This window comes from Scyliorhinus torazame, chromosome 7, assembly GCF_047496885.1.
Source record: "Scyliorhinus torazame isolate Kashiwa2021f chromosome 7, sScyTor2.1, whole genome shotgun sequence".
In the NCBI taxonomy this organism is placed as follows: Eukaryota; Metazoa; Chordata; class Chondrichthyes; order Carcharhiniformes; family Scyliorhinidae; genus Scyliorhinus; species Scyliorhinus torazame.
The window spans coordinates 21082683-21101346 of NC_092713.1; the positions used below are offsets into that span (position 1 = coordinate 21082683).

General features: G+C 52.5%; 1 protein-coding gene across 1 annotated transcript in view; it reads right to left on the bottom strand.

Moving 5' to 3' along the window:
• miga1 (mitoguardin 1) overlaps positions 1–18664 on the bottom strand; it is a 179551-nt gene that overhangs the window by 39698 nt on the left and 121189 nt on the right. The window contains exon 9 of the mRNA XM_072510401.1: positions 938–1059. Coding sequence (XP_072366502.1) covers positions 938–1059 — 122 coding nt within the window. The remainder of the gene's footprint in view (positions 1–937; positions 1060–18664) is intronic.

Sequence of the window (18664 nt, forward strand, 5' to 3'; positions counted from 1 at the left end):
CCTGCACACCTTTGGGATGTGGGAAGAAACCGGAGCACCCGGAGGAAACCCACGCAGATACGGGGCGAACGTGCAGACTCCGCACAGACAGTGACCCAAGTCGAGAATCGAACCTGGGTCCCTGGCGCTGTGAGGCAGCAGTGCTAACCACTGTGCCACCGTGCCGCCCCACGTGTATCCACAGCTTTCATGACACCAGGTTGAACCCGTAAGGCAGCGAGCTGTGGGATGTGAGGCTTTCAACAATAGTGAAGTGGAGTGAAGTGAGGTAAATATCTCATTGATTCCGATTGCTGGTAGATGAGTGATGGGGGGGTTGTGGTGATTTGCGCCGTGTTTGAAGCAGCTGCTGGAATGCTCAGTTTGAAGAATCATTCACTGACCTTGACCTCTCGTGTCAACTGAGGTCCAGGTCGTCAGGCTAGCACCCTGGCACTGACCTTCCCGCCTATCTGCTCCCCATTGTCCTTTGTGTGTGTGCCGGGAAGGCCTCCAGGCCCCCTCCAGGTACCAGCACGCCCTCCTTTCCACCTCCTCCGCCAAGTTCTCCAGTGCAGCATCAGAAGGCCTTGGAACTCTCTCTCTCTCATGTTGTCCCTCAGTGTCCCTGGAGCTGTGAGACAGCAGTGCTAACCACTGTGCCGCCCCCATTATCTCTGCAGGTTAATCAGTCGATTGCGGCAGCAGAGATTTGCTTACTGACTCAATTACGACGAGACGAGAGTAGAGACTAACAGAAGCTTTATTAAGCAGAGATGTGTGGCCTCCTGCAGCTGCTACCAGAAATGGCTGCAGCTCGGTGAGCACACACATTTATACTCCGCCTACCGGGCGGAACCAGCAGGCAGGGATCTACCCCCGTACCTGTAGTACAGGAGCCTTACCGTATTACCTCTAATACAAGTATTATACAAACAGTGGCGACTACCACACTTACCTCAATACCCGGCAAAATACTTTGCCATCTTCAGCCAAATGCATCGCTTCTTCATAAAGTGGCAGGTGACACCATGACCCCAGGCCGTAAGTGCTGCCTCGATTGTCTCTGTGTTCGGTAAGCTGTGTGGGAGCACAGGGATGAAAAGGCAAACCATCAGATTCTCTTTCACTTCTCACAGAACAAGCCACGAGTAGAAAGCAAGAGGAGCAGGTTCAGTGTCACCCGAGGTTCAGCTGGAAACTCTGTCACGGCTGGATCACAGCATGGTGAGTTCACAGTCCCACACCAGAGGCTGTGAGCATTGAAATCTAGACTGTCACCTCGGTGTAGGATTGAGTTGCGAGCTCCACTCTCAGCTGAGATATTAAACCAATGCCCTATCTGCTCTCTCAAGAGATAGAACAAAGAACAAAGAAATGTACAGCACAGGAACAGGCCCTTCGGCCCTCCAAGCCCGTGCCGACCATGCTGCCCGACTAAACTACAATCTTCTATACTTCCTGGGTCCGTATCCCTCTATTCCCATCCTATTCATGTATTTGTCAAGATGCCCCTTAAATGTCACTATCGTCCCTGCTTCCACCACCTCCTCCGGTAGCGAGTTCCAGGCACACACTACCCTCTGCGTAAAAAACTTGCCTCGTACATCTACTCTAAACCTTGCCCCTCTCACCTTAAACCTATGGCCCCTAGTAATTGACCCCTCTACCCTGGGGAAAAGCCTCTGACTATCCACTCTGTCTATGCCCCTCATAATTTTGTATACCTCTATCAGGTCTCCCCTCAACCTTCTTCGTTCCAGTGAGAACAAACCGAGTTTATTCAACCGCTCCTCATAGCTAATGCCCTCCATACCAGGCAACATTCTGGTAAATCTCTTCTGCACCCTCTCTAAAGCCTCCACATCCTTCTGGTAGTGTGGCGACCAGAATTGAACACTATACTCCAAGTGTGGCCCAACCAAGGTTCTATACAGCTGCAACATGACTTAAAAGATGTAAAAGATCCCATGGTAACATTTGAAAACGAGGAGATTTATCCCAGTGTTTTGGCCAATATATTTATCCCTTAACCAACATCACTAAATGGCCCTTGGAAAGAGCACCCCACTAAACTAAGCCCACACCTCCACCTATCCCCGTAACCCGCCATCACAGATTATCTGGTCACTATCACATTATCGTTTGTGGGCGTTTGCTGAGCACAGACTAGCTCCTGCATTTCTTACATTACAACTTCACTTCAAAAAGTCAAGCCACCAGAACCCCAGATGACCATAGGCTGCTTTCCCCTTTGAGGTGGTTTAATCTGAGGGTCACCACACCTCAGACGAGGTTGAGAAGGCGGGGCCTTCATGAATAACCTCAGCCTGTACGGGAATTGAACCCGCGTTGCTGGCCTTGCTTATCGTGAACCAGATGGCCAGCCAAGTGAGCTAAACCAGCCCGCTGGCTGTTAAGTGCTTTGGGATGTCCTGATGCCTTGAAAGACGGCGTATAAATGCAAGTCTTTCGTCTGCCAAACGCAGTACCACTCAACGCTGTGACAAAAATGCAACAATATGCCAAGGGATTCGCGAAACATTCAGACGTCCGAGGGAAGAGTTTTCCATTGTTTACCTCTTGTACGTGGATCTTTACATAGAATTTACAGTGCAGAAGGAGGCCATTCGGCCCATCGGGTCTGCACTGGCCCTTGGAAAGAGCACCCCACTAAGCTAAGCCCACACCTCCACCTATCCCCGCAACCCAACCTAATCTTTTGGACACTAAGGGCAATGTATCATGGCCAATCCACCTAAACTGCACATCGATGGACTGTGGGAGGAAAACCTGAGCACCCGGAGGAAACCCACGCACACACGGGGAGAAAGTGCAAACTCCACGCAGACAGTCACCCGAGGCCGGAATTGAACCCGGGACCCTGGCGCTGTGAGGCAGCAGTGCAAACCACTGTGCCGCCCACTGGAGTTTCCTCACTCTCCACAAATCTGGGCCTGGCTCTGTCCTGGGGGCCGGGGGCGATATCATATTTGCCTTCGAAAAATCATTCCAATTAGTACCTGTTTGTTCTCAATCGGCCAGTAATCATTCCAGTTTAAGTATTTGTGCTAATTCCCTTTTGAAATTGAATCGACTCCCACTGTCTATTCAGGCAATGGGTTTCAGATCATAACAACAATGGAAACTTTGAATTAGAATGCTGCATCAGGTTGGATTGTCGTAGATTTTTAAAAAAATGATTTATTTCTCTGCAGTAACGACAGGAACTGTTTGAAAGCTCTATCAGAGTCACTGATTAATTGGAAGCTACAGCCAGTTTGTTTGTTTAAACTTCCATTTACAATTGCGTAACTTTCTTCTCTCCAGCCTTCAAACCGTTCGAGGCGACAGGAACCTTTTTGCGAAAAGCAATTCAGGCCGTGATTAATTTGCTTTTTATTAAGTATAAACGGAGGGAGGTTTGCCTCGTGCCGGCTGTCAGAACCAGTCTATTTTCTCCAACGAACGGCGCAAGCTTTTAAAAAATATATAAAGTTGAAGCACCGTGTTCTCACTTTGCGACCAGTCAGACACCAGGAGCAGCAGACGACACAGTGAAGAGTGGCAGCTGGAATGTGCAGGGTTGCATATCCGACCTCCTGCCTGCTTATCAGCGAGAGGCAGATTCTCTGTTTTATCTGTGCTGCGATTTTATTTGCTCCCTCATTGGCAGCTGTGCCTTGAGCTTCTTATCTCCTGAGCTTTGGAATTCATTCCTTAAACTTTGCTGTTTCCCCACCTCTCTCTCTCGTCCTTTGTCATTTCTTAAAAGAAACACTGCCCTAATATCTCTTCAGGTGGCTGGGTGTTAAATCTCGATTGATAACATTCTTGGGAGGCACCTTTACCACATTACCACCGAATGATTATCATAATAACCTTTATTGCCACAAGTAGGCTTACATTAACTGTGCCGCCCACCTCTCAGTGAATGCAAGCTTGTTAGCGGTGTCGTGGCGATGAATTACAGAGGATTAACATCACAGAAACAGGTCTTAGAGCCTAATGCGAATGTTTATTCTCCGCACAAGCTCCTCCCTTTCTCAAGAAAAGACACCAAGGGATATGGGGATAGTCCTGGAAAATGGCGTTGAGGTAGGTGAGGTTATGGGCGGCACGGTAGCACAGTGGTTAGCACTGTTGCTTCACAGGTCCCCAGCGTCCCAGGTTCGATTCCCGGCTTGGGTCATTGACTGTGCGGAGTCTGCACATCCTCCCCGTGTCTGCGTGGGATTCCTCCGGGTGCTCTGGTTTCCTCCCACAATCCAAAGATGTGCAAGTTAGGTGGATTGGCCAGGCTAAATTCCCCCTGAGCGTCCAAAAAAAGGTCACGTGGGGTTGCAGGGATAGGGTGTGTCATGATATTCAAACACACATCACAACACACACATCATGATAGACAGACCAACAGACCAGTTAGCACACATAACACGACAGCCAATCACAGACAAGAGCAGACACAGTATAAGACAAGAAACACGACACCTGGTGGCCAGTCCATCTGGAGACAGGACAAGGCCAGGACCTCATTAACAAGACACTCACACAGTCACCACGTGCTGAGTACCAAGACAGATGTGTAAATAACTAGTTGGAATAAAACTGCGTTGTACCAATCACAACCGTGTTGGTTCGTCTGCACCTCAGAGCACCCAACACCACAGGGTGGAGGTGTGGGCTTAAGTGGGGTGCTCTTTCCAAGGGCTTGTGCAGACTCGATGGGGCGAATGGCCTCCTGCACTGTAAATTCTATGCTTCTATGAGCCATGATCAAATTGTATGGTGGAGCAGGCTCGAGGATCAAATGGCCCAGCCCTGCTCCTATTTCTTATGTTCCCATATTCCCATTCTCATTCCTCTTCATCTAACCGCATCAACATATCTTTCCATTCTTTCCTCCTTTTTCCACCTCTGTTCCTCACCAAGCTAACTCACCTCAATGACTCTATGTGGATTTATTGGTAAATATCTTATATTTATGACCTCTGAATATGATCTGACAAACAAATCGAAAAACCTCTTTGACGTCCGCCCTTTTGAATCCCCAAATACTTGAAAAGAACTCTATCAGGTCACCACCTGCAGCCCACCCATTTATCTTTTACCGAAAAATGCGGCCTTGCACATACGTGCGAACATACAAGTTAGCAGCAGGATTCAGGCCACTCGGCCCCTCGAGCCTGCTCCGCTGCTCAGTAAGATCTTGACTGATCTGATTGTGACCTCACCCCCACGTTCCTACCCACCCCCCGATAACTGTTTGCCCCCGTGTTGATCAGGAATCTATCTCGCTCTGCCGTCAAAATATTCAAAGACACTGCTCCCAACGCCTTATGAGGAAGAGATTGCCAAAGATTCGTTATCATCGAGAAGCATGTGATTGTTACGACGCGGAGGTTGGCCATTTGGCCCATCCTGGCTGTACCAGCTCTCCAAGCGAGCATCATGACTCAGTGCCATTCCTGTCTTTTCCCCGTGCCAATGCACATTGTTTCTGTTCAAGTGATCGCTTCTGAGAGAAAATAATTCTCTGCCTTAAATGGGCGATGCCTTATTTTTAAACGATGACCTCCCCGAACGCTTGATTCTCCCACAAGAGGGGAACATCGTCTCCACATCCGCCCCCTGTCAATACCCCTCAGGCTCTCATGTTTCAATCAAGCTGCCTTTCACTTGTCTAAACTCCATTTTTAGGGACACTGGGCGGGATTCTCCGACCCCCCGCCGGGTCGGAGAATCGCCGGGGGCTGGCGTGAATCCCGCCCCCGCCGTGTCCCGAAGTCTCCGCCACCAGAGATTTCGGGGGGGGGCGGGAAACACGGTGTGCCGGTCGGCGGGCCCACCCCCGCCGATTCTCCTGCCCGCGCCGCCTTGTCCTGCCGCTGTCATGCCTGTCCCGCCAGCGTGGATTAAACCACCTTTTGTACGGCGGGACAAGGCGGCGCGGGCAGCCTCCGGGGTCCTGGGGGGGGGGGGGGGCGCGGGGCGATCTGGCCCCGGGGGGTGCCCCCACGGTGGCCTGGCCCGCGATCGGGGTGGGGGCACTCTTTTCCTCCCGCCTTCGCCATGGTCTTCACTATGGCAGAGGCGGAAGAGAGCCCCTCCCCTGCGCATGCGTCGCCCGGCGAAGACCTTTCGGCCCCGGCTGGCGTGGCGCCAAAGACCTTTCCCGGCAGCCGGCGGAGCGCAAACCACTCCGGCGCGGGCCTAGCCCCTCAAGGTGAGGGCTTGGCCTCTAATGGTGCGGAGACTTCCGCACCTTTGGGGCGGCCCGACGCCGGAGTGGTTCCCGCCACTCCATCACGCCCGCCCCGCCGGGTAGGTGTTAATTATGTTCTCGAACCAGGAATTTATAGAATCTTATAGAAGAGAAAGGGACCACTCAATCCATTACACTTGTGACAATTCTTTGAAAGTCCCACTTGTCCTGCTCTTCCCTACAGTCTTGCAGCTTTTAAGGGTTCAAATAATTCATATAATACCTCCTGTGGGTTGCTGAACCTAGACAAGAGTGAGTATTGTGTGGTTTCTCGGCCGGGGGTGGGGGCAGGGGTGGGGGGGCTGCCATTCCGTAGGGCAGGGACTCACTTTAGGTATCTGGGGGTGCAGGTTGCCCGGGAGTGGGGGAGGCTTCGCAGGTACAACATCTCTAGTTTGGTGGGTAGAGTGAAAGCCGATCTGGCAAGGTGGGATGGTCTCCCTCTGTCACTGGCAGGTCGGGTACAGGCGGTTAAAATGAATGTGTTGCCGCGATTTCTGTTTATTTTTCAATGCCGACCGATTTTCCTGCCAAAGGCTTTTTTCAGGGAGATTGAGGGAAGATTACTTCGTTCATATGGGGAGGGAAGGTGACCAGAGTTAGAAAGGTGCTGCTGCAGAGGGGAAGGCAGGCAGGGGGTTTGGGTCTCCCGAACCTGATTTTGGGCGGCGAATGTGGAGAAGGTGCGGAGCTGGGTCAGAGGGGTTGATTCCCAGTGGGTCAGAATGGAGGAGAGTTTGTGCAGGGGCTCGGGATTGAAAGCACTAGCAACAGCGCCGCTCCCGATAGCCCCGGGGAAATACTCAGGGATCCGGCAATAATGGCTTCATTGAAAATGTGGAGGCAGTTTCGCCAACACTTCGGGTTGGGGGCAGGGTCAAGGGAAATGCCAATTCGGGGGAACCACAGATTAGAGCCAGCGAGGTGGGATGGAAATTTTTGGAAATGTGCAGAGAAGGGGGATTAAGACACTGAAAGATTTGTTTCTTAGGGGTCGGTTTGCAGGATTGAAGGAGCTGGAAGCGAAGTATGGGCTGGAGCAGGGGGAAATGTTTAGGTACATGCAGGTTCGGGATTTTGCCAGAAAGGAGATACAGAGCTTCCCGGGGGAGCCGGCCTCCACATTGCTGGAGGAGGTGCTGACGACAGGGGGACTGGAGAAGGGGGTAGTGTCAGCGGTTTACGGAGCCATTTTGGAAGAGGAGAAGGCACCACTGGAAGGGATCAAAGCAAAGTGGGAGGAAGAGTTGGGAGAGGATATGGAGGAGGGGTTCTGGTGTGAGGTGCTCCGGAGAGTGAATGCCTCCACCTCTTGTGCGAGGTTGGGGCTGATACAGCTGAAGGTGGTATACAGAGCACACCTCAGGAGGGCGAGGATTAGGCGATTCTTTGAAGGTGTAGAAGATGTGTGTGAACTTTGCCGGGGGGGAAGGGGGGGGCTGTGTGTATTAAGGGCGACTATGGGTAATCCATGATTCCTTTTTGTCATTTGTTTATATAAACATGCGGGCCAATGTTTGGGGTTTGGTGGGAGGATTGGATCGTTGTTATTGATATGGGGATTGACATATTTGTTGCTGATTATTTTTTATTGCTGGTGGGGGTAAATTTGGGAGAAAATGTGAAAAAGGAAGAGGATAAAAATATATATATTTTTAAAAACCTCCTGTGGGTTCTGGGGGGGGGCGGTTAAAGGGCTGGAAGATCAGAGGCAGACGCCCCTCCAGCTCAGTAGCGCCACTGGGGGTGTCGGTGGTTCCTGTGAGAAGTACACCCATTGGAGAGCCAGGATCACAGAGCCACCCAAGCCCGAAGAACGTGATGGTGGGAGGGCTTTGGGCGTGAGGGCTGCGGGGGATCTGGTGGTGCAGGGGGTCAACAGAACGGGCAGGAAGGCCCACCTTGTCCAATGCCAGACCCCGCGGTCGCAGGCACTTTTCCGCACAGATTTGCCATACTCTCCGCATGGCGACATGCCCGCCCACCCTTGGGGCAGGAAGAGGACCTAACCTGGGCACTAGTTGCCCACATAAGGGCCTCGACTGGCGGCGGGGCAGTAGGCCATCCACAGGCCTTCCTGCCACAGATTGAATCAGGGTGGAGACGAAAAGGCGGTAGTGCCCCGCTGGGCACCACCCCGTCCGATTAAATGTCCTTCCCACCTCCTCCCCCACCGTGGGGGGAGAGCATGAAATACAGTCTGTGCACTTTCACATCGCTGTTTGCGAGATCCTGCTGTGCAAAAATTGGTTCGTGAGTTTTCTCTATTACAATGATCACTATGCTTCAAAAATCACTTTGATGGTTATAAAGTTTGGGGCAACTCGACATCATGAAAAATACTGTGCACACGCGAGCCATTTTGTCGTAAAGCTAAGAACAACATTATTGCACCTGTGTGTTGCTTGCTATCTCCGATAGTTACTGTTTAACACCAACTTTATTTTCTGTTCCATATGCATGCCAAACGGCATAGGCAGTGAGTAACAGACAGAATTAAACAATTCCACAACCAACAGATCAGATCTAAGCTCTGTAGACTTGCCACATCCAGCCGTGAATGGTGGTGGACAATTAAACAGCTCACTGGAGGAGGAGGTTCCACAAATATCCCCATCCTCAATGACGGAGGAGCCCAGCACGTCAGTGAAAAAGACGAGGCTGAGGCATTCGCAACAATCCTCAGCCAGAAGTGCCGAGTGGATGATCCACCTCGGTCCCCGCCGGAGGGCCCCGGCATCACAGATGTCAGTCTTCAGCCAATGTGATTCACTCCACCCGGGTTCAATTCCGGCCTTGGGCGACTGTCTGTGCGGCGTTTGTGCTTTCTCCCCGTGCCTGCGTGTTTCCTCCGGGTGCTCCAATCTCCTCCCACAGTCCAAAGATGTGCCGGTTAGGTGGGGTTACGGGGATAGGGTGGGGTGCTCTTTCAGAGGCTCGGTGCAGACCCAATGGGCCGAATGGCCTCCTTCTGCACTGAAGGGCTTCTGTGATTCTGTGTCCCATGATATCATGAAACAACTGAAGGCACTGACTACTACAATGACTATGGACCCTGACACCATTTCGGCAGTAGTACTGAAGATTGTGCTCCAGAACTTGCCATGCTCCTAGCCAAGCTGTTCCAGTACAGCTACAGCACTGGCATCTAACCGGCAATGTAGAAAATTGCCTAGGTATATTCTGTACTCGAGAAACAGGGCAAATATAATCGGACAAATTGTCGCCCCATTAATCTACATTTGATCATCAGTAAAGTGATGGAAGGGGTCAGCAACAGTGCAATCAAACAGCACTTACTCACTGAAACCTCCTCAAAGACGCCCAGTTTGAGTTCCGCCAGGGTCACACAGCTCCTGACCTCATTGCGGCCTTGGTCCAAACATGGTCAAAAGAGCTGAATGCCAGAGGTGAGATGAGAGTGACTGCCCTTGACATCAAGGCAGCATTTGGCCGAGGACTTCCGGGTGCGGCGATGACCAGCTAAGTCGCACGTTTCGGCAGCTCCCGGTGGAACGGACTTTTGGGCTCTTGATCGGAGCCCCAACGGCAATTTTAACGGCTAAAAACACCGTGCGGTAAACCAGAAGTGTGTTCCCCCTGGACACGGATGGAAAAAGGAGAGGAAAGTGGCCGGATTGCAGCGGATCCTTTGGAACAACGGCAAGGAAGGCAAGCAGAAACCAAGATGGCGTCGGAAGGTGGCAGTTTCATATGGGGCCCTGAACAACAAGAGTTTTTGAAACGCTGCGTGGAGGAGATAAAAAAGGAAATGAAGAAAGAGTTGTTGGCCCCGATATTACAGGCGATTGAAGGGCTGAAAGAGGAACAAAAGACCCAGGAGCAGGAGCTTCGGGTCGTGAAGGCGAAAGCAGCAGAGAATGAGAACGATATACAGGGCCTGGTGGTGAAGTCGGAGATACAGGAGGCACACCAGAAACGATCTGTGGAGAGGTTGGAAGCACTGGAAAACAACGCATGGAGGAACAACTTGAGGATTCTTGGCCTTCCTGAAGGTGTGGAGGGGGCGGACGTCGGGGCATATGTGAGCACGATGCTGCACTCGTTAATGGGAGCGGAGGCCCCGGCGGGTCCGTTGGAGGTGGAGGGAGCATACCGAGTTATGGTGCGAGGATCGAGAGCAGGAGAAACTCCCAGAGCCATAGTGGTGAGATTTCTCCGTTTTAAGGATAGAGAAATGGTCCTTAGATGGGCGAAGAAAACTCGGTGTAGTAAATGGGAGAACGCGGTGATCCGCGTCTATCAAGATTGGAGTGCGGAGGTGGCGAGAAGGAGGGCGAGCTTTAATCGGGCCAAAGCGGTACTTCACAAAAAGAAGATAAAATTTGGAATGCTGCAACCGGCAAGACTGTGGGTCACATATCAAGGGAGGCACCACTACTTTGAGACGGCGGATGAAGCGTGGACTTTTATTGTAGAAGAAAAATTGGAATGATTGGACTATGAAAATGAACGTTTGGACAAAGTGGTGGGACGAGTGGGGGGGGGGCGAAGAGGGGTTTTATGATTTAATCCTGCGGTATGGTAACTTTTCTTTCTCCCACAGGTGGTGATGGGTGGAGGTGGGGAGGGAGAGGAGATGGGGCGTTGGCCATGGGAGGCGGGGCCGAGGGAGAGGCGCGGGCTTGGTTCCCGCGCTATGATAATTATGGCGGGAATAGAGAAGCAGGAAGGAGGGGGCGTCGCACGGTGCGAGCCGTGATCACGGGGGGAAGCCGAGGTCAGCCAGAGTTTGCTGACTTCTGGGAGCAACATGGGGGGAGTAATTACGCTAGCGGGGGGTCTAGCGGGGGGGGGGGGGAGGGGGGAATTACTGGGTTGCTGCTGCTGGGGAAAGGGGGGAGTGGGTACGGGAAAGGATGGGCGGGGGGGCACCGTCTGGGAGAGATACAGCTGCGTGGGAACTGGGTGAGAAGCTGGAAAAAGATGATGGCTAACCGGCAAGGGGGGGGGGGGGGGTGGGAAGCCCCCCAACTCGGCTGATCACGTGGAACGTGAGGGGGCTTAACGGGCCGATAAAGAGGGCACGAGTACTCGCACACCTTAAGAAACTTAAAGCAGATGTGCTTATGTTACAGGAAACGCACCTGAAACTGATAGACCAGGTTAGGCTGCGCAAAGGATGGGTAGGGCAGGTGTTCCATTCGGGGCTGGATGCGAAAAACAGGGGGGTGGCTATATTAGTGGGGAAGCGGGTAATGTTCGAGGCAAAGACTATAGTGGCGGATAACGGGGGCAGATACGTGATGGTGAGTGGCAAATTACAGGGAGAGATGGTGGTTTTGGTAAACGTGTATGCCCCGAACTGGGACGATGCCAATTTTATGAGGCGAATGCTAGGACGCATCCCAGACCGAGAGACCGGAAAGCTGATAATGGGGGGAGACTTTAACACGGTGTTGGAACCAAGGCTGGATAGGTCGAAGTCCAGGACTGGTAGGAGGCCGGCAGCAGCCAAGGTGCTTAAGGATTTTATGGAGAAGATGGGAGGGGTGGACCCGTGGAGATTCAGTAGACCTAGGAGTAAGGAGTTCTCGTTTTTCTCCTATGTCCATAAAGTCTATTCACGCATAGACTTTTTTGTGTTGGGTAGGGCATTGATCCCGAGGGTGAGGGGAACGGAATATACGGCTATAGCCATTTCGGATCATGCCCCACACTGGGTAGACTTGGAGATAGGGGAGGAAACAAGAGGGCGTCCACCCTGGAGAATGGACATGGGACTAATGGCGGATGAGGGGGTGTGCCTAAGGGTGAGGGGATGCATTGAAAAGTACTTGGAACTCAATGACAATGGGGAGGTTCAGGTGGGAGTGGTCTGGGAGGCGTTGAAGGCGGTGGTTAGGGGGGAGCTGATATCAATAAGGACACATAAAGGGAAGCAGGAGAGTAAGGAACGGGAGCGGTTGCTGCAAGAACTTTTGAGGGTGGACAGACAATATGCGGAAGCACCGGAGGAGGGACTGTATAGGGAAAGGCAAAGGCTGCATGTGGAATTTGACTTGCTGACCACAGGCACTGCAGAGGCACAATGGAGGAAGGCGCAGGGTGTACAGTATGAATATGGAGAGAAGGCGAGCAGATTGCTGGCACACCAATTGAGGAAAAGGGGAGCAGCGAGGGAAATAGGGGGGGTGAGAGACGAAGATGGAGAGACGGAGCAGGGAGCGGAGAGAGTGAATGAAGTGTTCAAGACATTTTATAAAAAATTGTATGAAGCTCAACCCCCGGATGGGAGGGAGAGAATGATGGATTTTTTGGATCGGCTGGAAATTCCCAAGGTGGAAGAGCAGGAAAGGGTGGGACTGGGAGCACAGATCACGGTAGAAGAAGTGGTGAAAGGAATTAGGAACATGCAGACGGGAAAGGCCCCGGGACCGGACGGATTCCCAGTTGAATTTTACAGAAAATATTTGGACTTGCTCGCCCCGCTACTGACGAGGACCTTTAACGAGGCAAAGGAAAGGGGACAACTGCCCCCGACTATGTCAGAAGCAACGATATCGCTTCTTTTAAAGAAGGAAAAGGATCCGCTACAATGCGGGTCCTACAGACCAATTTCCCTCCTCAATGTGGATGCCAAGGTCCTGGCCAAGGTAATGGCAATGAGAATAGAGGAATGTGTCCCGGGGGTGGTTCATGAGGACCAAACTGGGTTTGTGAAGGGGAGACAGCTGAACACGAACATACGGAGGTTGTTAGGGGTAATGATGATGGCCCCACCAGAGGGTGAAACGGAGATAGTAGTGGCGATGGATGCCGAGAAAGCATTTGATAGAGTGGAATGGGATTATCTATGGGAGGTGTTGAGGAGATTTGGGTTCGGAGAGGGGTATGTTAGATGGGTGCAGCTGTTGTATAGGGCCCCAGTGGCGAGTGTGGTCACGAATGGACGGGGATCGGCATATTTTCGGCTCCATAGAGGGACAAGGCAGGGATGTCCTCTGTCCCCATTACTGTTTGCACTGGCGATTGAGCCCCTGGCGATAGCGTTGAGAGGTTCCAAGAGATGGAGGGGAATACTTAGGGGAGGAGAAGAACACCGGGTATCTTTATATGCGGATGATCTGCTACTATATGTGGCGGATCCAGCGGAGGGGATGCCAGAAATAATGCGGATACTTGGGGAGTTTGGGGATTTTTCAGGGTATAAATTGAACATGGGGAAGAGTGAGCTGTTTGTGGTGCATCCAGGGGAGCAGAGTAGAGAAATAGAAGACCTACCGTTGAGGAAGGTAACAAGAGACTTTCGTTACCTGGGGATCCAGATAGCTAAGAATTGGGGCACATTGCACAGGCTAAATTTGACGCGGTTGGCGGAACAGATGGAGGAAGATTTCAAGAGATGGGATATGGTAGCATTGTCAATGGCAGGGAGGGTGCAGGCGGTTAAGATGGTGGTCCTCCCGAGATTCCTCTTTGTGTTTCAGTGCCTCCCGGTGGTGATCACGAAGGTTTTCTTCAAAAGGATAGAAAAGAGTATCATGGGTTTTGTTTGGGCCGGGAAGACTCCGAGAGTGAGGAAGGGATTCTTACAGCGTAGTAGGGATAGGGGGGGCTGGCACTACCGAGCCTAAGTGAGTATTATTGGGCCGCTAATATTTCAATGGTGAGTAAGTGGATGGGAGAGGAGGAAGGAGCGGCGTGGAAGAGATTAGAGAGGGCGTCCTGTAGGGGGACCAGCCTGCAGGCTATGGTGACAGCCCCATTGCCGTTCTCACCAAGGAACTATACCACGAGTCCGGTGGTGGTAGCTACACTGAAGATTTGGGGACAGTGGAGACGACATAGGGGAAAGACCGGAGCATTGGGGGGGTCCCCGATAAGAAACAACCATAGGTTTGCCCCGGGGGGAATGGATGGGGGATATGGAATGTGGCAAAGAGCAGGTATAACGCAATTGAAAGATCTATTTGTGGATGGGAAGTTCGCGAGTCTGGGAGCGCTGACCGAGAAATATGGGTTGCCCCAAGGGAATGCATTCAGGTACATGCAATTGAGGGCTTTTGCGAGGCAACAGGTGAGGGAATTCCCGCAGCTCCCGACACAAGAGGTGCAGGACAGAGTCATCTCAAAGAAATGGGTGGGGGACGGTAAGGTGTCGGATATATATAGGGAAATGAGAGACGAAGGGGAGACTATGATGGACGAACTAAAAGGGAAATGGGAAGAAGAGCTAGGGGAGGAGATCGAGGAGGGGATGTGGGCAGATGCCCTAAACAGGGTAAACTCGTCGTCCTCGTGCGCCAGGCTAAGCCTGATTCAGTTTAAGGTATTACACAGGGCACATATGACTGGAACACGGCTCAGTAAATTTTTTGGGGTGGAGGATAGGTGTGCGAGGTGCTCGAGAAGCCCAGCGAATCATACCCATATGTTTTGGTCATGCCCGGCACTACAGGGGTTTTGGACGGGGGTGACAAAGGTGCTTTCGAAAGTAGTAGGAGTCCGGGTCGAACCAAGCTGGGGGTTGGCTATATTTGGGGTTGCACAAGAGCCGGGAGTGCAGGAGGCGAAAGAGCCCGATGTTTTGGCCTTTGCGTCCCTAGTAGCCCGGCGCAGAATATTGCTAATGTGGAAAGAAGCCAAGCCCCCGGGGGTGGAGACCTGGATAAATGATATGGCGGGGTTCATAAAGTTAGAGCGGATTAAGTTCGTCCTAAGGGGGTCGGCTCAAGGGTTTACTAGGCGGTGGCAACCGTTCGTCGAATATCTTGCGGAAAGATAGATGGGGGAAAACAAAGAAGGCAGCAGCAGCGGCCCAGGACTTGGGGGGGGGGGGGGGGGGGGGGGATGGGGTGGCCTGAGACAAGGCAGTTGCCAATTAGGGCTAGTTTTTATTTTTGTTATTTAATATTTATTTATTTGTTGTTGTTTTTGTTTAAATAAAAAAGGTCATTATTATCTGTATTGTTACAATGTTGTGTAAAGGATGCACAATGTACTGTGTTGGTTGACCAAAAATTTTTAATAAAATATTATTTTAAAAAAAAAGGCAGCATTTGGCCGAGTATGGCATCAAGGAGCCCTAACTAAACCGGAGTCAATGGGAATCAGAGGGGAAACTCTCAGCTGGTGGGAGTCATACCTGGCACAAAGGAAGATGGTTTTGGTGGTTGGAGGCCAATCATCTCACCTCCAGGTCATCACTGCAGGAGTTCGTCAGAGTAGCGTCCTAGGCCCAACCATCTTCAGCTGCTTCATCAATGACCTTCTTTCCTACATAAGGTCAGAATTGGGGATGTTCGCTGATGACTGCACAATGTTCAACACCATCCGCGACTCCTCAAGGTAATGAAGCCACCCATGTCCAAATTGGCAATACCCAAGCTTGGGCTTTCAAGTCGCAAATAACATTCACCCCACACAAGTGGCAGACATTGAACACCTCCAACGAGAGGATAGGTGGGATCTTCCGACCCGCCGATGGCACTCCCGTGCGACATTCCCAGCAGCGTAGGATGGAATCAATGGGGAATCCCGCTGTCAGCGGCAGGACCAGGAGATCCCGCTGCCGGCCAAGAGTGGGCTGCTGCCCCTGCTGAGAAACATGCCAGAGCCCAATGTAAGCATCGCCCCTTGGCACTGCCATCGCTCAATCCCCCACTATCGAACATTCACCCACCCCAACGCCGACGCACAGTGGCAGCCGTCTGCACCATCTACAAGATGCTCTGCAGCAACTCACTAAGGCTCCTGAGGCAGCACCTTCCAAACCCACAACCAGAAGGACAAGAGCAGCTGACACCTGGGAACTCCACCACCTGGAGCTTCCCTTCCAGGTCTCTCACTACCCTGACTTGGAAATATATCGCCGTTCCTTCGCCTTTTCTGGGTCAAAATTCCCTCCCTAACTGCACAGTGGGTGTACCTGCATCTTAGGGCTCGCACTGATTCAAGTTGGCAGCTCATCACCACCTTCTCAAGGGCAACTAGGGATTGGCAATAAGTGTTAGTCTAGCCAGCGAAGCCCACAGCCTATAAAATAATTTTTTAAAAAACAATGGGCGAAATTCTCCTACCCGCCCCGCCACATTTCTGCCCCGACCGGCCGGCGGGGGTCTCCGTAACACCAGCCGGTCAATGGGGTTTCCCATTGTGGGGCAGCTCCACGCCGTCGGGAAACCCCCGGGCGCCGGCAGAACGGAGACTCCCGCCGGCGGAGAATGACGCCCAATGTCCTGCTATGGACTCAACGCTGTTTGATGCATATCCACGCACTGGTGTTGGCTTGTTATTTAATTGCTTATGTTCAACGTTTATGAATAACAGCAATCTAAATTTGTCTAGCACCTTTAATGTAAGACAAAATCCTGTGACACTTCATCAAGGTATAACCAGACATATTTGTTTGTCTTACAAGATCGGGGGCGGGATTCTCCGCAATCGGCGTGATGTCCGCCGACCGGCGCCAAAAATGGCGCGAATCAGTCCGGCATCGCGCCGCCCCAAAGGTGCGGAATTCTCCGCATCTTGAGGGGCTGAGCCCTCACCTTGAGGGGCTAGGCCCGCGCCGGAGTGATTTCCGCCCCACCGGCTGGCGGGAATGGCATTTGGCCCCGCCAGCTGGCGCGGAAATGACTTTGCCGTGCGGCGCATGTGCGGGAGCGTCAGCAGCCGCTCACGGCATCCCCGAGCATGCGCAGTGGAGGGGGTCTCTTCCGCCTCCGCCATGGTGGAGACCGTGGCGGAGGCGGAAGGGAAAGAGTGCCCCCATGGCACAGGCTCGCCTGCGGATCGGTGGGCCCCGATCGCGGGCCAGGCCACCGTGGGGGCACCCCCCGGGGCCAGATCGCTCCGCGCTCCCCCCAGGACCCCGGAGCCCGCCCGCGCCGCCTTGTCCCGCCGGTAAGAGAGGTGGTTTAATCCACGCCGGCGGGACAGGCATTCCAGCAGCGGGACTTCGGCCCATCCGGGCCGGAGAATCGCCGGGGGGGGGGGCCGGCCAACCGGCGCGGCGCGATTCCCGCCCCCGCCGAATCTCCGGTGCCGGAGAATTCGGCAAACGGCGGGGGCGGGATTCACGCCAGCCCCCGGCGATTCTCCGACCCGGCGGGAGGTTGGAGCGGTAGGGCAGCACGGTAGCACAAGTGATTAGCACTGTGGCTTCACAGCGCCAGGGTCCCAGGTTCGATTCCCCGCTGGGTCACTGTCTGTGCGGAGTTTGCACGTTCTCCCCGTGTCCGCGTGGGTTTCCTCCGGGTGCTCCGGTTTCCTCCCACAGTCCAAAGACGTGCAGGTTAGGTGGATTGGCCATGATAAATTACCCGTAGTGTCCATAAGGGTTGGGAGGGGTTATTGGGTTGCGGGGATAAGGTGGAAGTGAGGGATTAATGTGGGTCGGTGCAGACTCGATGGGCCGAATGGCCTCCTTCTGCACTGTATGTTCTATGTAAAAAAAAATCTCGGCCCAGGTCTTTGCAAGCTAGTGTTAAATTAGAGGTGCTTGCATTGTTTAACCTCTCCTTCACAAGAAAGTTTGTTTGTGTTTAAAATCGCAAAACTTTGTGGCGTCGCCTTCTCAATTAATTGCTGGATGTTTGAGTTTTGTCTTCAGACTTTGATGGTCCCTCAAGGATCATAGCATCGTCATTATCATTATTATATTGTTATGTTCATCAACAAACCAGCTTCGCTGAAGACAGATTATCTGTCGCTATTTCATTATTGTTTGTGGCAGCTCGTCGTGCGTGAATTGGTTGCCACATTTCCAACCGTCCAGCAGTGACTACGGGCAAGACTCTCTGGCCTCCCCGCGCGCGGCGTGTTTCTCGATGGCGGGAGGCGGCGAGCGTTGGCCGGAGGCGGAATCTTCTGGCCCCGCCACTGTCCATCCTTCCAGTCCGCTGGGAAAGCCGTGTCAGGAAGAAACCTACCAACGCGGACAGCTGGAAGACCTCACCCCTTAGTCTTTAATTGGCTGTAAAGCATTTTGAGAAATTCGAAGGATGTGAAAGGCGTTTCTGTAAAGGCACATTCAAAAAGATCCTTTTTAGAGGCTGCGCTGTGGTTTGCCAGAAACCTACCAAATATAATTACTCCGCTGGGAGCAGCGGGATCGCTTGAGTGGCAGGTTTGATTCAGATGCTGTTTCCTCTTTGCATAACACAGTAATCAGAAACAGGTGAGGGGATGTCAAATTCAATTGAAAACTGACCCAGGTAATTTTCTCCACCGGCACTAAATGCAGATGCATCTATCCCTGATTTCAGAAGCTTAACAAAGCACAATGGGGGCGATTCTCCGATATTGAGGCCAAGGGCGAAATTCTCCGTTATCGGCGGAAACTCCGCCGATCGGCGCAAAAAACGGCGCAAATCCCACTTGCGTCACGTCATAAAAATGGGCCGATAGTCTGCGGCCCGAAATGGGCTAGCAGCGACGTAACGGGATCCGCGCTTG